The following is a 25,131-nucleotide window of genomic DNA, read 5'->3' on the forward strand; positions in this document are numbered from 1 at the left end:
ATATTCACTTATTGGAAACCAGAATCGTACCCCAGCTGCAAAAATCATTTCCGGATGGCAGAGGTGTGTTCCAACAAAACCTGGCACCATGCCATATGTCTCGAAAAACTACAGAATTCTTCAACAAGAAGAATATTCAGGTACTCCCCTGGCCAGGCAACTCACCCAACATCAACCCCATTGAGAACTTGTGGTCAATTTGCAAAAGAAGAATGCAAAAAATGGATTGTTCTACAAAGGAGAAGATGATTTCTGCCCTCATTGGTGTATGGTTTCGCGATGAAGAAATGAAGAATATTTGTGGGAAATTAGTGGAATCCATGCCAAATCGTCTCAGAGCTGTTATTAGGAACAAGGGAGGCCACATAGATTACTGAGGTATGTCTTAGATCCTTTTTTTTATCCCATTTGAGTGTTTTTGCATAAGTAATTATGTTGTTCGGATTAATTTACACGCTACTGTAGTGTGGATTATGAAGAAAACAATGTAGACACTTACAAATTTCCTGATTTCAAGGTTTTGAAATAATTTAACATTACTATGTAATGACCTTTTAGGAGGTAATCATGTCAAAACTTGTGAGATACACAGGGGCTATTTATTTACTATTCTACAGGGTGTAACAGAACACAAGAACACTTAAAAAAATCCTCCAATACAGAAAACTTGTTTGACAAAAGTAGTGAAGACAAGATCTAGTGGGCTTATAGTAGAAAGTAAAAGGGGAAAAGTATTGGCTTAGGCCGATATTGAGTCATTGGAAATGCAGAACAAACCACAACAATACAAAATATTATTAATGTTCACAGAGCTTCAACTACAGGGAAATAGTTTTAATGATCAGCATATCATCTCAGAAGAATCCTTTGGAAAAGCAGTGACAATGCTCAATTTATCATCCAACTTGACTGTCTTTTCACAAACAAAATTCTCACTTCAACAGTATCCTACATGAGGAGAAGCATTCACCATATCGGTATCCTCTACTGCAAAGAATTTACTAATAATTTTAATACAATTCAACCAATCAAGAATTGAAGCTGAGTCGAAGAATTTCGATAGCTGATCTGTAGTACCTGATCAAGATTACTATATCCAAGTTCTTCTATGTATGACTATCACAATAAAGTTATATTTCTCTGGTCACCAGTCCAATGGTAAGGAAAATAATAATACCAGCATATTGCATAAATATATCAAAAGTCCGGTAACACTTTCAATATTTTATTACACAAAAACTACTAATGATAGCACTTTCAAACACACGTCAGTTTAAAGTCAAACTCTCAAAGTTATTCAGCCGCTTAATTTTCAGCGACGAAGCGACATTCCATACGAGTGGGAATATTAACAAGCACAACTGTCGTGTTTGGGGTACACAGAAACCTCACAGAATCATTGAACATGAGCGTGATTCACCAAAGGTGAATGTTTTCTGCGCGTTGTCGCAACGAAAACTGTACGGACCTTTCTTCTTCATTGAGGCTACTGTGACTGGACATTCATATCTGGACATGTTGGAGCAATGGTTGGTGCCTCAACTTAGACAAGATCTCAATGACGATTTCATCTTTCAGCAAGATGGGGCTCCGTCACATTTCCACAATGCAGTTCGTGCTTACCTGAATACGGAGATGTCTGATAGTTGGATAGGACATGCTGGAGTAAGGGACAGATGTTTCATGACATGGCCACCAAAGTCACCCGATATGACTGCATGGAACTAAAAACCAGAATTCGAGAAGCTGCCGCCACAGTGACAGAAGATATGTTGAAAAGGGTATAGGAAGAGTTTGATTATCGTTTGGACATCTGCCGAGTCACTCGTGGTTCACACATTGAATCTTTGTAAGGTGTAAACAGAACTTTGAGAGTTTGACTTTAAACTGACGTGTGTTTGAAAGTGCTATCATTAGTAGTTTTTATGTAATAAAATATTGAAAGTGTTACCGGACTTTTGATATGCCCTGTATTTAATAAATGCTTTGCCTCCTATGAACCAATATCAATCACTTTTTCACCAACACAAGCCTCTGTAGGTAGAATTCTGATGCTCAAACAATACACCAAAGATTGGTTGACAACCTGAGCGTAATTTTATAAACAAACATGCATATTGACATGCATAGTGAAATAATAATTGGCTCACTACACATAATCACTGTTGTGCATATTATATTATTGTAAATGGATTCCATGTTGTCAATAATGTCCAATTTCTTATAATTATAATCTTCCTTTCCAGATTCAATTCCCTGCTCTCTAGATCAATCGAATTCCACTGTGCTTTTCTATAAACAGTACCCGAGTTTAATGTCTTTTTATTTTACCCACAATGCATACTGACATAAGAATGGAATGAAAATGACCTAACCTAGAGAATGACACACTTCAGTTTCTTCCTCTTGCTCTTGTCTTTCCCTCGGCCGTTGCTCGTTTTATTATCTTCAATCTTCCGCGACCGAATTTCTCGCATCAGGTCGAAAAACACCTGTAAATGCGCATAACTCCACTTGTATAGGACAATATCTTACGTCTAAAAAAATTTACTGAACATATATTACAAACTCTCCTTCTTAAAAAGTCTGAAAGTATTTAGAGCTTTAATTTAAAAGAGAATGTCTCTCAGAATACACGCAACACTTAAACTTAATGTGAATGTTAATGAATCAACATGATCATCACTCTGTACTAACTTCTTATTTAGCAAAATACTATTAAAACTATTAAAACAATTTTGCCATCTGTAAGTAATAAATATTACAATAAAAGCACATTAAAATGGTAAAAAAGAATAAAGGAAAATTACAGAACTCGATACTATGTAAACTGCAATATCTAAATTATGCCTAAAAATGTTCTGCAGAAACACCACCAAAAGTAAATCTTTCATAAAAATATTCTACTTCATGTTCTAATGACTTTTAAAAAGAATTAAATTTAAACACGAAATAATTCTAAAAGCATTACTTAAAACAATTAAAAGCACTAGTAGAAACAAGTTTTGGGATAGAGTATAATTTTAACATTGGTTAGTTTTCACAAATGCAAAGTTAGCTGTCTCTCTCACATCCACTATTTCCTATAACAATGAGTTGTTTGCCAGTAAACTGTGACCTTTTTTTCACAATTAAATAAATAAATACCACAATATATCTTTACACATTAAAATCGACAATCATTCTATATACATAGCTTTCATCTTAGTTAGTTAATTAATGAGGTTTAAAAAGGGTGTGTCACTTACTATTTGCGCCCTTATCTAAAATTTTTCAAAAAACAAAAACACAAACAATATAATAAGCTGAAAGCTAACACGAACTAAAAAACGTTGTCACATTAAAAACGAGGTACACAAATGCATTATCAACAAAGTGACTCGCAAAAAATCATAAAAATGAGCAGTTCTCAGACTTTAAAAATAAACAATAAAATAATAAAACAAATACCACTGGAGACAAATTATCTGGCAGATTTCAAAACAATAAAATTTTTTAAATATTCGGATGCAGAAGGTCCAAAATATCAAGTATGAGCAAAAACAAATGTAACTCCGGATGTAAAGGGACTGGAGGATGGGTCAATAAAAACTATATCACCGTGTACTGGATAAAAATCTTAGGACTGCATTTACAGAATTAAAATCATTTCCAAGAGTGTCACATAGAGTCGGTCGAATTGTGAATTGCCAACAGATACGGTCAAATTTCCTGTAATGCGATAAAATATGTTCGACTATAATTGCTACATGGCATATCTCACACTGGTTGATGGTTGAGGCTCACCACGTAGAAGATGGTCATGTATCAGATGATAGTGACCAATCCTCAACCGTAGGAGATGGTCATGTGTCAGACAATAGTGACCAATCCTCAACCGTAGGAGATGGTCATGTGTCAGACAATAGTGACCAATCCTCAACTGTAGGAGATGGTCATGTGTCAGATGATAGCGACCAATCCTCAACCGTAGGAGATGGTCATGTGTCAGATGATAGTGACCAATCCTCAACCGTAGGAGATGGTCATGTGTCAGATGATAGTGACCAATCCTCAACTGTAGGAGATGGTCATGTGTCAGATGATAGTGACCAATCCTCAACCGTAGGAGATGGTCATGTGTCAGACAATAGTGACCAATCCTCAACCGTAGGAGAGGGTCATGTGTCAGATGATAGTGACCAATCCCCAACCGTAGGAGATGGTCATGTGTCAGATGATAGTGACCAATCCTCAACCGTAGGAGATGGTCATGTGTCAGATGATAGTGACCAATCCTCAACCGTAGGAGATGGTCATGTGTCAGATGAAAGTGACCAATCCTCAACCGTAGATGGTCATGTGTCAGATGATAGTGACCAATCCTCAACCGTAGGAGATGGTCATGTATCAGATGATAGTGACCAATCCTCAACCGTAGGAGATGGTCATGTGTCAGATGATAGTGACCAATCCTCAACTGTAGGAGATGGTCATGTGTCAGACAATAGTGACCAATCCTCAACCGTAGGAGAGGGTCATGTGTCAGATGATCGTGACCAATCCTCAACCGTAGGAGATGGTCATGTGTCAGATGATAGTGACCAATCCTCAACCGTAGGAGATAGTCATGTGTCAGATGATAGTGACCAATCCTCAACCGTAGGAGATGGCCATGTGTCAGATGATAGTGACCAATCCTCAACCATAGGAGATGGTCATGTGTCAGACAATAGTGACCAATCCTCAACTGTAGGAGAGGGTCATGTGTCAGATGATAGTGACCAATCCTCAACTGTAGGAGATAGTCATGTGTCAGATGACAGTGACCAATCCTCAACCGTAGATGGCCATGTGTCAGATGATAGTGACCAATCCTCAACCGTAGGAGATGGTCATGTATCAGATGATAGTGACCAATCCTCAACCGTAGGAGATGGTCATGTGTCAGATGATAGTGACCAATCCTCAACCGTAGGAGATGGTCATGTGTCAGATGATAGTGACCAATCCTCAACCGGGTAAATAAAACTTCTTCATATCCTGAAGTTCTTGTAGACAAACCCCAAACTCGAACCGTATTGTTTATACTTCGCAATTTATTTCTCTCTTGTGCTACTTTATATTTGAAATACTATTTACTGAAAAAAAAAAAAGACAAAAAATGACCAGCTGCCATACACTAAGTACCTCCTGTTAAGTCCTCTTCAGAAGACTTTGTTTGATTTTGTAACAGCTTAGGTTTACACGTGAGCAAAATTCTTATGCACAATTCTGCTCAGTTCATAGAGTGTTATAAATAATCTAACAAAGATATATTGAAAGGGTAAATCAGGTGCAAAATAAACATCCTTTCTCTATATTATTTTAATGTACCGAAGTACGTATGATATTTCCATGCAGATATTCTGCGCCACCAGAAATAATATATATGATATGCGTAAAATCACTTCGTGATTTAAGACGGCGCTTATTCCGTCGGATCCCGGCCAACTAGTCACTCATAACGAGTGTATCTATGACGTAGTGCAGAGGGCGGCCACTAGAGGGAACCCCTAGAGTTGGAACTTAATCAGAGACAATTCTGTCCGACACCGGGGTGGTATCTGGTGTGGCTTAGTGGATAAAGCATCAGCACGTAGAGCTGAAAACCCGGGTTCAAATCCCGGCGTCGGAGAGAATTTTTCTCTGTTCCATTACTCTTTCATCGTATCTTTCTCTAGTCGTGTGAACCAGAATCTGTTCGATGCTGGACTAGATAAATTCATCCTACAGGAGATCGGTAATTTTTTGTCTAAGACTGTACAAGAAGAGGATTTGTCTTATATGTCGGCAAATATGAGAGAGATAGGGAGATAGGGGGAGAGGCGGAGAGGGGAAGAGAGGGAGAGAGGGGGAGGGGAGGGGAAGGGAGAGGGGAAGAGGGATGGAGAAGTGGAGAGGGGAGAGAGAGGGGGAGGGAGAGAGAGAGGGAGAGGAAGAGAGAGTGTGTGACCTGGAATTATGACGACAATGAAGCATAATGGAACAAGAGTGAAAGTGGACAGTGAAGTAGACAAATGTGAATGATAAACTCAAAGAATGCTCACATATAAAGGAATGGAATGGAAAAGAACTAGAATTGTCTCGTGATATTAACAAAACAGGATATTCTAAAATTGATTAAAAAATTAAAAGAGGAAGAGAATTTGCACATTTATAAGGAAATACCAAAAATACTCATTTATAAAAACTGCACGTCATAAAAACATACACTACTGATAATGAATAGAGATGGTGATTGTCCATACTGACAATTAATACAAGATGCATATCAAACACGTGTGCTAATTTATTTTCATTTTCACAATAAATTAATCGTCTCTTTTTATTAATTTCGAATTTGCTACACAATACGAAATCAATTACATATTCTAACATTTTCCTTTCTGTGATAAACAAATCAAAAAACTGGTTTTTCTTTTTCTTATTCAAATGTGAAATTACAATTTAATAGTTCAATTTTTAAAAAGATGTTATGTTCCTGTTACATTAGCCTGGACCAAATCTTTTGAAGGGTATGAGTGTGTCCACAATGAAATTGTATTCTTAAAATAAAGTTTTAGTTCTTATAATCTTGATATTAAGCAATTTAATACATAAAAATAGTAATAAATTTATTTTCAATTCATTTTTTCCTTTATTTTTAATTTAGCACGACTAAAACATGAATTTCACTTTAAATACAGCAAATGGTTAAATATAGTTACATTTTATGAACTTCTCGTGAATATATGTTTTTCATTAGACTTTTAATAGTACATTATGCAACGACCTATAATGGTAGTAATTAAGACGCGAGTATGTTTATGAAACGAGTGCAAGCGAGTTTCATAATTTTCATACGAGCGTCTTAATTACCATTATAGTCAAGTTTCATACGAGTTTTTAAGATCGACCATATTTCTAACTTGAAATTATTCATAAGTATTCATGTTATTCTTATCTGACTGGGGAGCGGAACTGACCTTGTGCAATACCTCGTAAATTGTGAGATGTGCGCAGATGCGAAAGTATTGATTTTTTCCGAGAAACAAATGTCGACATTGACCTTGATATAATCTAGAGAGTAAAATAAACATTAATCTTGATATAACCTTTTCCTCCTGAAAAATTAAGAAAATTCTCCAGGAGAAAGAAAAAATTAATTAAATATCAATAGGCCTACACTGATCCTTGATGACCATATTCACTAACATTTTCCAACGAATTACTTCATATTATATAGGTCCATTATTTTTCTTCCTCCTGAAAAATTAAGAAAATTCTTCAGGAGAAAGAACAAATTAATTAAATATCAATAGGTCTACACTGATCCTCGATGACGTCATTTATGTTCACCATATTCACAAACATTTTCCACCGAATTACTTCATATTATGTAGGCCCATTATTTTTCTTCCTCCTGAAAAATTAAAAAAAATTCTTCAGGAGAAAGAATAAATTAATTAAATATCAATAGGCCTACACTGAACCTTGATGACGTCATTTATGTTCACCATATTCACTAACATTTTCCAACGAATTACTTCATATTATGTAGGCCCATTATTTTTCTTCCTCCTGAAAAATTATATTGTGTACTATCACATAGGAGGTTTCATAAAATCAACGACGTTATACAAATACAAAGTTTCAATATGAATTTAAAGACTCAATCCAGGCTCAACTTTATGACTAATATTTCCTCCAACATGCGAGGTTAGCCAGCCTGGTTTATGGTCTGCCTGCTGATAAGAGCTCAAGAGCATCATCAAGATAACAGGAAAGCAATCACAGGAAACGAAGTAGGAGTGTAATGCAGAAGAGGATGTTTTATGATAATGCAGTATGATGTCATACTGTTAGAGGAAAACAACACTCACTCGGTCTGTACAACATTACCACACCAATGCCATAACAAAGTATACAGCTAGATGGCAGAATAACTTAAATGAGAACAGAACATTTAAATCTACGAAAACATATTTCTCGATTATTTGTAAGAAGGGATCTTTCATTCATTCATTCAGTATTCTGCCCAAGGGCAGATCTTTCACTGCAAACCCAGTTTCCTCCAACCTTTCCTATTTTCTGCCTTCCTCTTAGTCTCCGCATATGATCCATATATCTTAATGTCTTCTATCATCTAATATTTTCTTCTGCTCCGAAACTCTTCCCCCATTCACCATTCCTTCCAGTGCATCCTTCAGTAGGCAGTTTATTCTCGGCCAGTGACCCAATCAATTCCTTTTTCTCTTCCTGATTCTCTCTTCACCCACTCTTTCCAACACAGCTTCGTTTCTTATACTGTCTGTCCACTTCACAGGCTCCATTCTTCTCCATATTCACATTTCAAATGCTTCTATTCGTTTCTATTCACTTCGTCGTAATGTCCATGTTTCTGCCCCATACAATGCCACACTCCATACAAAGTACTTCACTAGTCTCTTCCTTAGTTCTTTTTCCAGAGGTCTGCAGAAGATGCTCCTTTTACTATTGAAAGTTTCCTTGGCCATTGCTATTCTCCTTTCGACTTACTGGAAGTAGCTCATGTTACTGCTTATAGTACACCCCAAGTATTACTTGCTCTACGCCTCATTTAGAATCCGCAAGTTTACCTTCTTTATTTTCCTTCCTATGATCATGGTCTTTGTCTTATTTGCATTTATCTCCATGACATACTGCTCACAGCTGTAATTTAGCTCCAGTAGCATATTCCTTAGTATCATATCCTCTTCTGCTAAGAATGCCATATCAACAAATCTTATGTACTTTATTCTTCTTCCTCCTACTAGCACCCCTCCCATGTTTTGAAAACAGTTGTCATCCAAATAATGGATTATAATAGTTTTCTAATCCATTATTCTAAAGATAAATTTATAGACTGAAAAATTGTCAACATATATCCGGGCTTGACATTCCTGTTCTAGGTTGTGTCAGGTGGAGACCCGGCATCATGTTGATCCCAACTCATTGAAGTTCCCCCATTCCACGTGTCCTCTGAGGTGAGGTCGAAGAAAAAATAAACAAAATAGACTAAGGGTAAAACCTTAAGAGGGATAGGAAGTCCTTGATAAATGCATAAAAAAAACACGCACGCGCACACACACACACAAACAGTCAATCACGTAATATTTGATTGTAGCATAGTGACCAGACAAAGGAACGACATGATAAGGAAAATCAAAGAAGCAGGAGGCAAGTGGCCAACAGCGTGCAAAGCACTGGCCTCCAACGCTCCAACTACCTCCAAATATTTTCGACCTTCGTCCGCGGTATAGACTTCACAATTCTGTCAAACATCAAACTTGACAGTGAAATTGCAAAACTTGTAAAAGGATAGTGAAAGTGAAGTCTTGATAATTTTTAATTATAATTTAGTGTGTTTCTATTCTTATGTGGGGTTTGGTAATTTGTAATTATATTTTAAGATGATTATATTCTAATTGTATGCGTAATGTGTAATTTGTAAAACTGATACTGTGGAACTATGTCCATGTCCTTAATGTCTTTTGGTCTATCTGTGTAACTTACTGGTATATTATCTTTATTCTTTTGTGTGTTTATTGCTTATTTAATTGAAATCTGTAACTAGGAAAATGTAGGAGTGATATATACTTAAATTATTGCTGCTGATGTAATTTAAAATTGTAACTAGGGAAACATAGGGTCTTATAATCTTGAATTAATGATGCTAATGTAATTTGTAAGTTTGTAAGTAGGAAGGTGTAAGGATTCATAATTTCGAATGGTATTTAACTATAATTTTATTCTCATCGTATATCTTATCACACAGATATTTATTGATTACGCAACTGGTAAATTTGCAATCTTAAAAAATGTAATTATCTAGAAATGCCAAAACATGTAATATTACAACCTATGTAATGAGGCATGTTGAAATATGTACTGTAAAAAAAAAACACACACACAAACCCCCCCCCCTCTCCCTGTGCATGATGAATGCATGCATATACATATGTCATTCATTCTAGCACAGGACTGAAAGCAATAAAATTATCCTCATATAACCATATATATAATGATGAGTAATTTAAGTATGAATCATTATCAGGTCCAAATATAACTGACAGACAACTCATCAAGATAATGTCATACAATTGTGCAGTCAGTATGTGACAGAATTAATGAGAATCTAAAAACTTATGGCACTAATTATGACCATATATATTTTTTTTTCTTCTCTCGTCTTTAGGTTCTACCTATTTGAGTGACTGGAAGAAACAAATTCGAGCCTAGGTGGATGTGAGACATTTTATTTCACCATAACTTCTAGAATATCTCTAAGACCTACATAACTTATTACAAAACTGAAAATGTATACTATCTCTTCCTTATGAACTAAAAGACAACTGGAATGTGGTGCTGAATGTATCACCTCCTTTAATGTTGAGGTCCATAAATTTGTTGGGGGGGGGGGGGGGGACTGTCTCGAGCATAACAGCTTGACAATTAAGATGACATCAGTTTATGTATTATAATATCTTTCTTTTCTACGTAACATTTGTGTTCGAAGTAACACAGCAATATGTAATATTTTCGCCTGTTTTTCTTTACAAGTAAACAGTTATAACATGTAAAATTTTATTACATAGATCCATTATCATATATAGGCCTACAAAGAATTAAAATTAGATATAAAATATCCAATACTATACAAGCACAAATTATTTCATATACTTTTTGGCACGTGTAACTTTTTAAAGCATAGTGCCTTTGTTGTTTCTCTTTATAAAAATATTTCATAATCAGCTCAAATATTATAAACATTACTTTAGCCTAATCCACAAACAGCTACTAAAAGCGTAAGTAACCTTTGATTTCTCTGCATATCATATATGCAAAAGTATCTTACAGTGCCAATAAATGTTTGTAAGTCTTTTAAAATAAATTAACATGATAAAAATATGTCTACACGAAACATGTCTGCCATTGAGCAGTTACACAATATTGATCTTAACTATTTTACCACTTTAGATATTAGTAAAGTGATTCAAACATTCCAAAGGTTCTGAAATTAAGTCACTTATATTTTAACAAGTATGAAAGATATGCATCTAATCTGTACGTATAATGAAATTATCATTTTCTTAATTCCTAGAGAGAATTTTCTATCTTCTTTCACATCTAATGTTATGCATTGAAACAGAATCAAAGAATAAGTAAACTATTCAACAACCCTAAAGTAATGAAAACACAGCACAAACCACGTAATATGTATTGTATTTTCTGTTCCTGTGAAATAACATAAGATATGACTAATATTTTGGGAAAACAAATCCTAATACTACTCTTCTCCACATCCTTGAATCTTAGTAGAAGAAAAAGACATTAAATGATTGAAAAATCTTGCCTTTTGCAATGCTCTTATAAATTACAATCACTCTACATATAAAGAATAGACACTGAATGCATTTACTGTTGTTTGTCGCATACTAAATAACTTATGTAACTGGGTGTTCAATGCATATTTGGCCTCAGTTATAAGAGAAACCATAAATTCCTTCATCAGCTATATTGAACTATTTTACAAAGTGGTGGCCCGCAGCACCTATTGGTGAAAGCTGGTATGTGGTGTTTCAGCAACAACATGCTATTAAATCTGTGCAGTGTAGAACAAAACAACCAGTGGCATGCCACATAGCTATCGCATAAGAAATAACACAGTGAAGATGGTTTTCAGCAAGATAATAATGAGAAATTAAGAAAAATTTCAAAGTATTTATAAGTGAAACACTATAAATTTGGCATCTAAGATAATCAGAATGGACCTAAAATAATAATGAGAAATGAAGAAAAATACTAAAAATTTGGCATTTATGCTCACTTTTAACAGTAATTGATTTAACTTACTTGAATACGAACAGTGACAACTGAATGTTTGTAAACAGACTTTGAAAATAAAATGAAAAATTTAACACAACAAAAGAAGTGACATATGTATATTCAACTTTATATGCCATAATGATTTCGTAATATCAAGGAATTCATATTTAAATATCAATAATTTATAAGAATGGGTTTCCTTTTAGGTATCTCAAACGAGGTCTTTGAAGGTTATTGTCTCTCTATCCTTTTTTTTCCTGCTTTGTATGATAGAGGCCTCTATAGGCTCAAATGAAATGCAGATACACCTGCAATCTCAAATGTGGTGTTGGTGTATACAGATACTGTACACATTTGCAAAGCAGGAATCTTGATGGGGCAAGGAACAACCAACTAGTAATTTGCCCAGATCAGAATTGTTTTACATGTTGTAAGTGTATGAAAAGAGACTTCTGACCTTTCTTTGCTTCCAAGGAAAAGTTACACTAAGAATTTTTATTGCCCCTTAAAATGTATCACCATCAGCTGGATTCGAACATGCTGGAATTACGGTAATTACAAGATATCAGAGATGATGAGACATGTTTGCTAGTTCTATATAACATGATAAGGATTCTAACTGAAGTAAAGAATGTGCTTATCTTTATGTGATAGATTCTGTTGTGGGTTTATATTTCGAAATTTACTGGAGACAACTTAATGTCACATAGAATAATTTATATTACATTTGTAGTAGTAAATTTATATTTAAATTTTTATGTTATCTCCATAATTACTGTCTGAAAATACAAATATGTGAAGGTTCAAGATCAAATGTTACAACTTTAATGTTTTGTAACTTATTTTATGTTTATAAACTGAGAATCAATATCAGCAATTGTTTATAAAGAACAATGTTACTTTGATTTCATTTCCATGAACTGATCTTGAATTTCAAAAATATATAAAGAGGTGTATGTTCGCTTTCTACTCTTACAATATTAAATATTGTTAACAAAATTATACAACTTTATGTCGGAACTATACAGAGAGATAGTAGCTATGCAAGAGACAAGAAAAGCAAATGGCCGATGCTAAACACAATAAATTGGAAAGCAAACATGAATAGCAACACAGAAAATTCGAAACATATAATCATGTACTCACCACCAACACCATAAACAATCCAAAGTTATTATACCAATAGCATAATATTATGGTTTAATAAAAAAACATAAATTTTGTCCATGTATTGTATTTTGTTTAATTTGCCCCCTTTTTAAATATAGGAGTTTCAAGGACCCTTGTATTTATAGCCATATATACAGTTAACTGAGAGTGTGACTATAATTTACATTATCTACATTTCGAACTTCCTACAGAAATTAAAAAGCGACATATACAAAAATCAATGGAGAAAATTGTGATTAAATTAAAATGTAGTCACTGAACAAGTAATAACAGATTTACTGTGTTAATATTATGGTAATTTAGCTGGCTGACTATAGTTGTGACGCTGTTATTCCCGGTGTGACTCCTCCTCTTTGCTTACGTCTTAGGAAATCAAGGCTCTATAAAGTCTAGGTAGGTAGTATCGTTCGCCATTTTTGTTCTTTCGTTGCCGAGCTACTAGACGAGGAATCTATTTGCCACACCATTAAACATTATCATGTCGTAGCTCCTATGATAATAAATCAAACGCACTGTAATTGAGCAAATAATTGAGTGGCAAATAACGTCCTCGTATGCTTTCTGTGAACGCCAACGAAAGAGCCAAAATGGCGGGCGATTATATATTAAGTATTTATCCAGCCTTACGAAATGCTTTACATCTTCATCAGCGAATCACAAGACGCACACGTTTAAATGTAGCCTACCTGCAACATGATTAGCTGCCGGAAATTAGAGCGATGGGACTATAGTTTCAACATGGCTTGCGTCATTCTCTGAAGCCTGGTGAGTTCCAGAGCTATCTTCTAGTTTCTTGTTGTGGTGGGGTGTGTTCATGATTGTGTCGAAAAAAATGTGTTTTTTAAATTCAGTTGAGTGTTCAGAATGTGTTGTGGGTATGTTTTTGTACCATGCCCACAACACATCCTGACACAATCATGAACACATCTCACCACAACAAGAAACTAGAAGATAGTGCTGGAACTCACTAGGCTTTGGAGAATGACGCAAACCACGTCAAAACTAGCAGCCAGGTATTATAGATTTATTAATTTGTCCTACAGAATAATATTTGTAATATTCACAATTAATATTTGAGGAGAAAAATTCGCTCTGGTGCCAGAGATCGAATCCGGGTCCTTCGTTCCATGTACCAAGCACTCTGACCAATGAGCTATGCCGAATTCAATCCACAGTACCGAACCGAACCCTCCTCCTTCAATGTTTCTCTTTGTGCCTTGACTCCAAGTTAGGCATATATGTTGACGTATATTCTCATAGCTGCAGTGCATATATTTGTAAAGATTACTGTGGACATAACTGCGGAATCCCAGCCAAACAAGTCACTTAGCTGAGTGCGCTCCTAGTACAATGGCAGTTGACATTGGACATATATGTCAACATACATGCCTAACTTGGAGTCAGGCCACAAAAGGAAACACTGAAGGAGGAAGGTTCGGTTCGGTACTGTGGATTGAATTCGGCGTAGCTCAGTGGTCAGAGTGCTTGGTACGTAGAACCAAGGACCCGGATTCGATCCCCGGTGCCGGAGCGAATTTTTCTCCTCAAATATTAATTGTCAATAACAGCCAGGTAACTTATCATAATATTAATACTGTAAAGCAGTTACTACTTGTTCATTGATTATACAAGTGTTAAAAGAGTGTATGCAAGAATGAAAAATAAAATGTAGTGTTAATCTAAACTCCTGTGCACACTGACTCTTCTCTACTAGTTTTGGCTTGACTTATACTCATTTTCGATTTATATACCTCGTATGTGTACGTCAGAAGGTATTATTATACACAGAAAACTACAAGCCAGCGAGATTTTTAACAGAGATGTCTCCACTCTTTTCTACCAGAGGCCTTCTCAACTGTTAAGAGTACTGACATCATGACAATGGAGTAAAGGTAGGCCTGGATGTAGAATTTTTCTGTTATTCATTTCAATTTATGAATAAAGAGGTTCTCTACGGAAGGGCTCAGAACATTTGATTTTCTCCATCTGTTTTCCAATGTTATAATAAAAGAATAAATTTCGAGAATTGCAAGAAAATATGAGCTTACAGCTTTCCTGATACCAGAAAACTGATTTTAGTCATCCTTGCCTGTCTGTGTGTAGTGATTTCTCCTACATCATCAAATAGATATTTTTATATCGGTATCTATGAGTGAATTTTCTGGGAATGATGCATATGAGATAAAATTTTTGGTATAGAAACTTATGGGCCTTCATTTGAAATTAAAATCACGCAATAGTGATATAATCCATATTTATACAGATGACTTTTCTCAGAATGTATATAGAATAAACTGACAAATGAAACAATACAATATGCTTTGAACGAAAAATTATTTGCTAAAAGAAATTAATTACATGTAAAATTACTTCTACTTGCAGTTCCAATTTAAGTCTGTTTTATCATGACTACGCAGGTATGATGAATCTCATTCTTTTAAAAAATTAGAGACCGTTAGTTGTAAATCCCTTCAATATGGTCTGGTGAATATCCACTGAAGCAATTAGTTTTACAATGATATGAATAACAATACTGTAGGAATATGGTTAGAATCTCATTAATAAATAAATAAATAAATAAATAAATTTAGCTTCCCTTAAGAAAAGGTTGCCAAATTTGACAAAGCATATTAGATACAATTTGGAAACACACCTAAAAGGTAAAATGATAAACATTTGAAACAGTTAGGGAATTGACTATACAAAATGTGCCCAATGTGCCCATTTACAGTTAAGAAAGGGGGAACGCTGTTATCATTTTTAAATACTGATTTTTGTAAACAGAAAAATAGTGGAAATGATTATATCATAACGTCGCCTGAATGCAAGAAATAGGTAACTCGAAATTTGCGGTTTTTAGTTACCTCTTTTATAGCATAGCAAAAATCGCACAAAATGTAATCCAGGCTCCAGGTAACTGATTGAACGATACCAGCAACATCTATTTTCCAATATAACAAATAGGTAAAAGAAAACGAGACAATATTCCTTAGTGCAATAAATAAGTAAAGAGGCGATGTCACAAAATATGAAAAATCAAGTTACCTAGTTCTTGAATAGCTATTTTATGTGACTGTACCAAGTTAATGACTAACATGCGCTTAAATTGTACAATTTATAAATTAAATCAAATATATTACTCTTGAGATTATAACAAATGCCTTTTGTATATGATCCAGAAATTTAACTTGTTTGGTTGCACAGTAAATGACTTCGTTTATATATATTTTTCTAAATTATAGACATCAGCTCAAAGAATTTGAGTGACCACAAGGGTCCTGAATACAATATACATGTACAATATAATGTGATGTGATACATTAAAGAAAAAAGAAAGTTAATTTTTGAAGGCAAATATAAGTGGATTAATTGAAATAGAGATGATGATGTAATATTTGAAGAGAATCCTTGATAATATTTATAAGAATAGACATTACATAATCAAAAGGAATGTGAAGTTCCTTAAGATAATTCCATGTGAATTTTGTAATTGAACCTCTACTGCCAAACAGCAAACCAATGACAGACCATTGTTTAAGAGGGACGTTGTACTTTTGAGAAAGATACGGCAGACAAGGTTCATATATATATATATATATATATATATATTTTTTTAACATCTGTGCTTCAGTGGCTGACCATGATAATATCTTTGAAAAATATTGGAGTGCAAGAGGTCAAATGACTTTATTGTCAAACGCCTGGCATTAGAAAACAACAACATATATTTTTTAACAATAGTTCGAAAAAATGAACTATTATCCTTTGCAATATGACAAAGGAAATTAACAAATTGTAAAACGTAAAATGATAAATTATGTGGCAGCTTTGTGCTACTTATTTTTAAAGAAGCTCTATGTACGCATACAGAAAGCTATGTAAAAAATTACAGTTATTGAAAAAGGTGAATTTTTATCACAATCTCAAGGTTGATTTTTTATCAGACATAATCGAACTTATCAAGTGCAATGGAGTATCTATCATAGTCTATTCATCAATCAATTAACAGATACTACGTTCCATACAAAATACGTCAGTATTTATTAGTGATAACAGAGAATTTTTTTACAATTACAACTTCAATCACATTGTTAATTCGTTAATGAAAATTGTGACTGTTATCAAAACGATTCTATTCAAACACATGTCATTCTGAAGTTTCAAACTATTTACTTTTGAACATATTTTGTTTAGGTTATAACTTTGAATAAAGTAATATAAACATAATACCCCCTCCCCCCCTCTCATCATAACCACAGATGTTAAATTAATAGAATATACAGGATGGAAGTGAAATAGCGTTGCAGATTTCCAGAGCGAATAGCTCATGTTATATGTAACAAAAAACTATAATATCATATTGGTGAAAGTTCACAGTTTTTTCAGAAAAAATGTTTTTTTTTTTCCAAAATGTTTAACAATCTCATATTGGGTAACTATTGCGAGTATGATAGTGACTTTTATCCATATCAATAGGAAATCTAATCAAGAATATTCTATTCCTCTGGTGCATTTCAATAGCGTGAAAGATTTTCGTGTAAATTTAATTTTAAATACAGTAGAACTTGGTTATAGCAACCTCGTTTTGTGCGACACCTCGCCTACAACGTCAAATATTCTGTGGTCCCAACAAATTCCCCATAAGACATATGCTTTCCTACCTTGCTTAATACGACAAACGCATATGCGTCTACCTCGCATATTACGTAATTTTCAACCTCAGTTTGGAAAAAGACCTTCTAAGAACCAAAGTATTTTAAGAAATAGTTTGTTGAAATCTGACCCTGACAAATTCTTTACAGTCTCCTTCTGTCATAGACCTCTGGAATGCAGGCGGATTCCCCACCCCATTGTAACCTGCCCGAATTCACGCGGTATTAGATCAGTTTCGACAGGAAGTTTTCACTAAGTGCACGCATTTTAACGCAGTATGGCCATTAAAAGAAGTGAGTGACGCTTTAGAAGCCATTAGAGTTATGAACATGTTCTATGAAGCTAGGGAAGGGAGCAGTGAAATTGCAACTGAAATTATGAACATAGAACGTAATTTAGCCCTAGAAAGTGTGTATTGGGCAAGTAGAAGACAACAGAGTAAAATGACTGATTACTTCACTTCTATGTAAAGTAGTTTGGTGAGTACTGAACAAACTGTTTTAATACAGAATACTGCATTTATAATTGTAGGCCTACGTGTATTTTATTATGTTCATTGTAGGCTTAAAAGTCAATACATAAATCTAAAATAAGTCTAATTAAGTTTGTTATTTTTCATTTTCCACCTCACTTGATTGATAATGTGAATCTCGGTTACTACGACACTCGTTTATAGCAACGTAATGTTTAAGGTCCCTTGGATGTCGTTATAACCAAGTTATACTGTACTGCACAAAGCAAGCAAGTGTCAACGTCTCGGCAGAATGCAGCTTACATACAGAGACTCACCAAGTTCGTTGACCTCTTACATCTGTATCATGAGTAGAGTGTATTAGTGACGATGTTGCCAGAATGCTCGAACTTCAAACTTAATTTTCTAATTAACTGCACGGTTATTTCACTTCCACCCAGTATACAAGTCATTGGATTTCTTGTTGTATTTTCATACACAGTAATAATAAATGCTGTATATTGTATAATGCAGAAAACTTAGTAACATCTAAGTAACTGTCAAATTGTGAGTTTCAAGTGGATGTCACATTTGCTATACTGAACTTTAATAACAACAGATGTCACACACTGACTGTTAATCACTATCAATGTTACGTTTTAACCAAGATGCTAGCACGATCCATTATTATGTTAAATTGTTCCAATCATTGCTAATTTTTCCAACATTTTATATTTGTATTTTCCATAAATGATTGTTCTAAGCATTGTAAGAGGAATTTGGTGTGCACTATTTACTTCTGAGTCTTTTACCTTTCTCGAAATTAATCACATAATTTAATTAAACATTTAAAGACGACACAACTGAATGCAAAAACTATTGGAGATTAAATTTTCTAAACAGAATGTACAAGTTATATAGAAGAATACTGTTAACAACAGATTGAAGAAAATTTCTAAAGCACTCCTTTGAATAAACAAATTGAAGTTCGACAGGACTATCCTGAATGCAATCTTGAAACTCACATGGATATGAAAATGCTTTTAACTTAATGAACAGAGACATGCTACACAATATCAAGGAAATAAGAAGACACCAACTACATTTAGTACAATTAGAAAAAGCTTATGTAAAAATACTGCAACCGTAAATAATACTAAGAAAATAAAACATAATGAATTAAAATAAGAGGCGTGTAGGAGAAGGGTGTAGTTTATAACTCACTCTTTTGAATAATATTCATATATGAAGTAAATTAAAATCATCAGTACCAGTTGCAGAAGACACAGCCCTGCAGTATATATTGACTACACCCCAACTCCGGCTACTAGCAACAGGCATCTATAATGAACACCGATCAAAATATCCCTCATTTCTCGTGAAAAACAACAACTGAATAGACTAAAGTGAACTATAGTGGACTTTATGTTGTCAGCAAACAGCTGGATACATTAAGAAGATTGATTGATTGATATATGACACTATTAGACAATGGGAAAATGAGATATTGTACATATAGGAATAAAATTACATCCTGTAAATAGATTCCTTAATATTTTAATATGTCTGCAGATGAGCAACTCAATATACAAAAGAATGAAAGCAATTATAGCAATTAATATACCACCTAACTCAAATGTATGAGCGATTTAATTTTAAATCACAGAAGAAAAGGAAAGTTATAGCTTTTACAGAAAAATATTCAGTATGTTTAAAAATAGTCATAACAATTATAGAACAAAATATATCATGCTTCAATTTCCTAGAATGCTATGTAGATTATGAAAAGTAACATGATTTGAATAACAAATTTAAATTTCAAAGGATATGTAACACAGTATATAGAATATTAAAAATAAAACAATAAATATACATAAATAAAGGTCTAAGAAGTTACGACCATATCAGTTGTAATGTACGGAAGTGAAAAATAGACTTTAACAAAAAGGAACAAGCAAAAAACAGAAAATGCAGTATTGAAATTTGAGAAAAACTGAAGACAGCACTTACAGAGATCAAATTCCAAATGAAAACATAAGAAAATAATTAAATTATTCAGTGATAAAATCTACAAATAATATTTCGGAATATGTATGATAAGACTTTCTTGTGTTAAATTCTAACGTACCTTGTTTACATGTTTCGACCTATTTATGGGTCATCCTCAGAATAATGCACATTAGAATTTAACACAAGAAAGTCTTATCATACATATTCCGAAGTGATACAGTGTTAAAAGTTGTGTAATCAAGATGTATACAAAAAATACTCTTAAACATCAGCCTGAGTAGCGCAGTCGGTATAGCACTGGCCTTCTATGCTCGAGGTTGTGGTTTCGATCTTAGCCCAGGTCGATGGCATTTAAGTGTGCTTAAATGCAACAGGCTCATGTCAGTAGATTTATTTGCATTTATATAACTGATTTAGAGTTTATTCATGTTTATGATAATGGTGATTAAGGTGGTGATGAATCATGGTACGTAAATTTCCAATCCAGTATTTGCCTTTTGTGACTGAGGGGAAACCATGAAAAACCCCAGTCAGATTGATTGGCCACGGGGTTTGAACCCAGGACTTCCCAAATGTGAGTCTCAAATGCTACTGCCTGAGCCAACACACTTGGTAATAATTTAGGAGATTTTATATAACTTCTTGAAATATATTACCTGATTTGTTTACAAATTTTATATTCAGGGTAAAATTTGAGAAAAACACATGGCAAAAACTAGTCAACTTTGTTTTATAACAATTTTACATCCTTTTATGCGAATTTCGTTATGTTGTGGTTTTGTTGCTATTGATGTCCTCATGTTTATATTTATTCGAGGGTATGTAAGTTTATTATTCACTTACAACTCTTTACAGAGGCAATTTCAACTAATATATATAGATCATATATACTCTTCCAGCAAGATTTGGCAATGTTGATTTATTATGTCATGAACCACCTTCGACTAGCCTCACTCAAGAACTTTGTATAAAATATAGTCTAATTTTTATGACGCATTTTAATCTTTGCTTGATGCCAGAGATTCTGAATCGTGACAACTGAACATTACACATACGAAAGTAACAAACATACTTGCTTACTTATAAATGGATTTTGGAGAACCCGGATTTTCACTGCCACCCTCACATAAGCCTGCCATCAGTCCCTATCCTGAGCAAGATTAATCCAGTCTCTAGCATCATATCCTACCTCCCTCAAATCCATTTTAATATTATCCTCCCATCTATACTGTTTTCGCTGTAAGAAAAATCCTAATGTAAACATAAGCACGTTGCTGTCATACCCGTGATTGGCTCCTAGTCGAAACACTCACATGACACAGGAAAATATAGTTCGTATTTGGAAACCATAATCTTGTATTATTTGAAAATAAAAAATTGAATTCTAGTTGTTAAATACGATGAAACATATAACTTCACTCATATGTAAAATGCTATGTAAAAGAAAAACTATTTTTATATATTATTATGTACAATGAACGTGGATGAATACCAACAGTAACACCGCGGTAGTCTGTTCTTGTAACAAGCTGGCGTCACTTGAGCTCGTATTTGTCATAGTATGGCTTCTGTATCCTCGGTGTGTGTGGTTATTAATCATAAGAGTGGAAACCCTCTCAAAAGCGGAAAAACAAATAGTCTTAAAGGTTTATAATAAGTTATGTGATAATTTAATTGCAGTAATTATAAAGTAAATGTTTCCTAAGCAAACAACTGCATAGTAGTGAGGTTAGGCCTACTGGATGAGTAACGGGAAATGTTTAACATGAGACAGAATGTACAACAGTAGGCGGAAACACGTACTGAGAATCTATGGCGCCAAACAGCGGCCAATGAAGCCTCACTTCAGTCACGTGCTATTGTTTACATTAGGATTTTTCTTACAGCGAAAAGATTATACGTCTTAGCCTGCCCAAAGGTCTTTTTCCCCTCAGGTCTCCCAACTAACGTCTGGATTTAATCTTTCTAATTATGTTAGGTTAAGAATACAATGTGTGCACCGTTTTGCTGTGGTCAATATACCCTTATTTAAAATAAAATCTATCTTCTTTATTAATAAATTGATGTCTTTTATTTTCAATTAATCTTATAATTCTGCAATATGGCTATATAATGTATTCAAAAATAGGTACATAAAACTGGAAAGCTTGCATTATGCTGTTGGTGGTGGGATGCAATGTTTTACAAATCTGTTAAAAAGTATATATATAACAAGAGGGAAAATACTTACCTTGTCCACATTGTCTCTCGTTTTGGCTGACGTTTCAACATATGGTACACCCCACTGTTGTGCTCTGGCATTTGACTCAGCAAGTGACACTTTCCGTTTCTCATCCAAATCACTTTTATTACCAACCAATAAGAATGGAATGTTTTCATCATTCTTCACACGAAGAATCTGATCTCTGCAACAAATAATTAGTGTGTAACTCAGGACCGTTTTTGGAAAACTTGCTAACTGCAAAATTTGCAAAATTGAGATTTTGATGGATTCGTTAACATAAGGCAGTCCTCTACATGATGTTCAAAGCGTCTTAGTAAAATTGGGTTATTTCTCTTCATTGTAGTGTGTCAAAGTGTGATCGTTTTTTCAAAACTTGCTTTCTGCTATAAGTGAGACATACAGCAAAACTTGCATACTATAGCGTTTTGTTTCTCCTGTAAAATTTAGTTTTTTCAGTTAGCAAGTTTTGCAAAAACGGTCCTCAATTATTATAAACACAGTGCATAATACTAATTTTACTGAAAAACTATGTAAAATCAGTAACTTGGTAGAAAATGTTGGTCAACATGGCTCACATTATCGAGGATTAGGTCGACCTGGTTGGCAAGTTGGTATAGCGCTGGCCTTCTATGCCCGAGGTTGCGGGTTCGATCCTGGGCCAAGACAATGGCATTTAAGTGTGCTTAAATGCGACAAGCTCATGTCAGTAGATTTACTGGCATGTAAAAGAACTCCTGCGGGACAAAATTTCAGCATCACCAGCAACGCTGATATAACCTCGGCAGTTGCGAGCGTCGTTAAATAAAACATAACATTTAATATATTCGAGGATTAGGGACAGGTTAGGTTTGATTTGTTCAGGCTTTTGTATGCCTACTAAAAGCATATATATATGCAAGGTATACCAAAAACTTCAACCTAACTGTCACTGATCGTAGATGATGTCATTGATGTCCATCATACTGACCAACATTTTCTACTGAATTGCCATAAAATCTAAAGTCCATGCAAAATATTACACACATTTTATCATCCAGTAATTCACTCACTGGTATAGAAGAGCCATTTATTATTACACAATTGAAGACCAGTACAGGTCAAAATATGTTATTATAACTGGCATTTATATATATTGTAACTTTTATTACAAAACAATAATGTAATTTTATTGTAACACCAATAATAGTCACTTTCTACAATTTAATTCTACTCCCGTCAACAATGGGATTTCCACTCCACACAGTAACACAGACGACAATGGCAATTTACTTGGATTATTGAGAACAACAATGAACTGTTAATCTTAACTAATGTTCACAAAGCACTATTTACAAAACAGAACTGTCATTTCTCTGTTCACAGTTAGTTTGCCTTGGCTAGTTCTTCTAGCTCAGTCACTCGAGTTCACAGTATCTCGAACCCCAGACCTTCAGAGATAGTCCACTTAACTTCGAACTCAGGTCCCCCAACTGCGGTCCATTGCACTCGAACTCAGGGCTTCGGATGCTCACACAGTTGAGGACACACTCAAGTCGACGGTCTCGAAGCTGGCTTCACTGCTACACAAGACTGGCTGGCTTGCTGTCCGATTACAACAACACTGCTCAAGTTCACTCGCGTGTCGTAATTTATAACCAAACCATAGCTACGAGAATGTACGATTTCGCGAACAATCTTCAGATACCGAGAGGATGACGCCTATCCAGACTTCTCTGGACTTCTCCCCTCAGTCACCAGCTGCTTACTTCCCCCTCACCCTTCGTCGCGTCCGCGCCTCCACCTCACGCCCACTCTTACGTCTGTCCCCTCCAGACCCGAGAGGCTGCAACCTTCTTCACCGCGTTTTCTCTTGCGCCCCCGACCTCTGTGGGACGCGATCGACTCCCGACTGTCACAATATTTAAGTTAGGAATAGTGGTTTAAGTATTTACATAGATTAATTTATCAAACCACGAATTAATAGGTTTGTTCCAGCAAGCAATTCAGAACGTGTCCCAAATACCGAATTTCTTTTGACGCATGCGCCAGTTGTGTAAGGTGTCAGAACTAGTTTGGGATTTTACGTTGTTGGAACGTTTCTTGAACTATTCTTTCACGGCCTTTGAAGTTTCGGTTAAACAAGCGTTGAGGGACTTCCGCCGATTTTGGAATAGACACCGACCCACTTAGGTTAATTTCAATTAAGAAACACGCCAAACGAATTATCTTTGCACCAAAAATGGATGCTCCCTGGACCAAATTATCGTATTTTATAATTATTTCAATGCAACAAAAGTCAGAAGTCTTGCTAAAATCGGCGGAAGTCCCTCAACGCTCGTTTCACCGAAGTTTCTTCTCATATTAAAATTATTTTCATCTTCCGAACCTAATTCGTCATAATATATATCACTATCACCTTCCAAATCACTCATGGTCGACTATTTTTTTTTTTTATTTTAACCTGCCCAGTCTTGAAGCATTTTAAACGTAACTTCAGATTAAACCCTCTGCGCATGCGTCAACAGTTCAGAATCCCCAGTTCTGCTCTTAATCGAGAACCAATTTCACTCGTTCTGAAGCACGTTGGAACAGGGAACTAGGAGTTCAGTATTAGTTCGGAATCAGTTCCAGTCTTGTAGAAATGCACATTGAGCCACTGTGCATGAATCGATTTCGAACCCTGCTGGAACAAACCTAATGTAAAACATGAAGCACAGAATGCCACATTAAATTAAGAATACTTGAGTTACTAAAGTCTTGACACTAAAAAATGAATAATACAGGAATTCTTAAGTTA

At 34.7% G+C, this 25,131-nt stretch overlaps 1 protein-coding gene across 3 annotated transcripts in view; it reads right to left on the bottom strand.

Moving 5' to 3' along the window:
• Positions 1-25,131, bottom strand: part of Rala (Ras-like protein A) — a 49,443-nt gene that overhangs the window by 21,426 nt on the left and 2,886 nt on the right. For 2 of the 3 annotated variants that reach the window (XM_069844545.1, XM_069844546.1), the window contains exons 6-7: positions 22,362-22,536; positions 2,376-2,492 (exon numbers count right to left, since the gene is read on the bottom strand). In XM_069844545.1, the coding sequence (XP_069700646.1) occupies positions 2,376-2,492; positions 22,362-22,536 (292 nt within the window). The remainder of the gene's footprint in view (positions 1-2,375; positions 2,493-22,361; positions 22,537-25,131) is intronic. The other variant, XM_069844547.1, reaches the window with a different exon arrangement.

Source organism: Periplaneta americana, chromosome 13, assembly GCF_040183065.1.
Source record: "Periplaneta americana isolate PAMFEO1 chromosome 13, P.americana_PAMFEO1_priV1, whole genome shotgun sequence".
NCBI lineage: Eukaryota > Metazoa > Arthropoda > Insecta > Blattodea > Blattidae > Periplaneta > Periplaneta americana.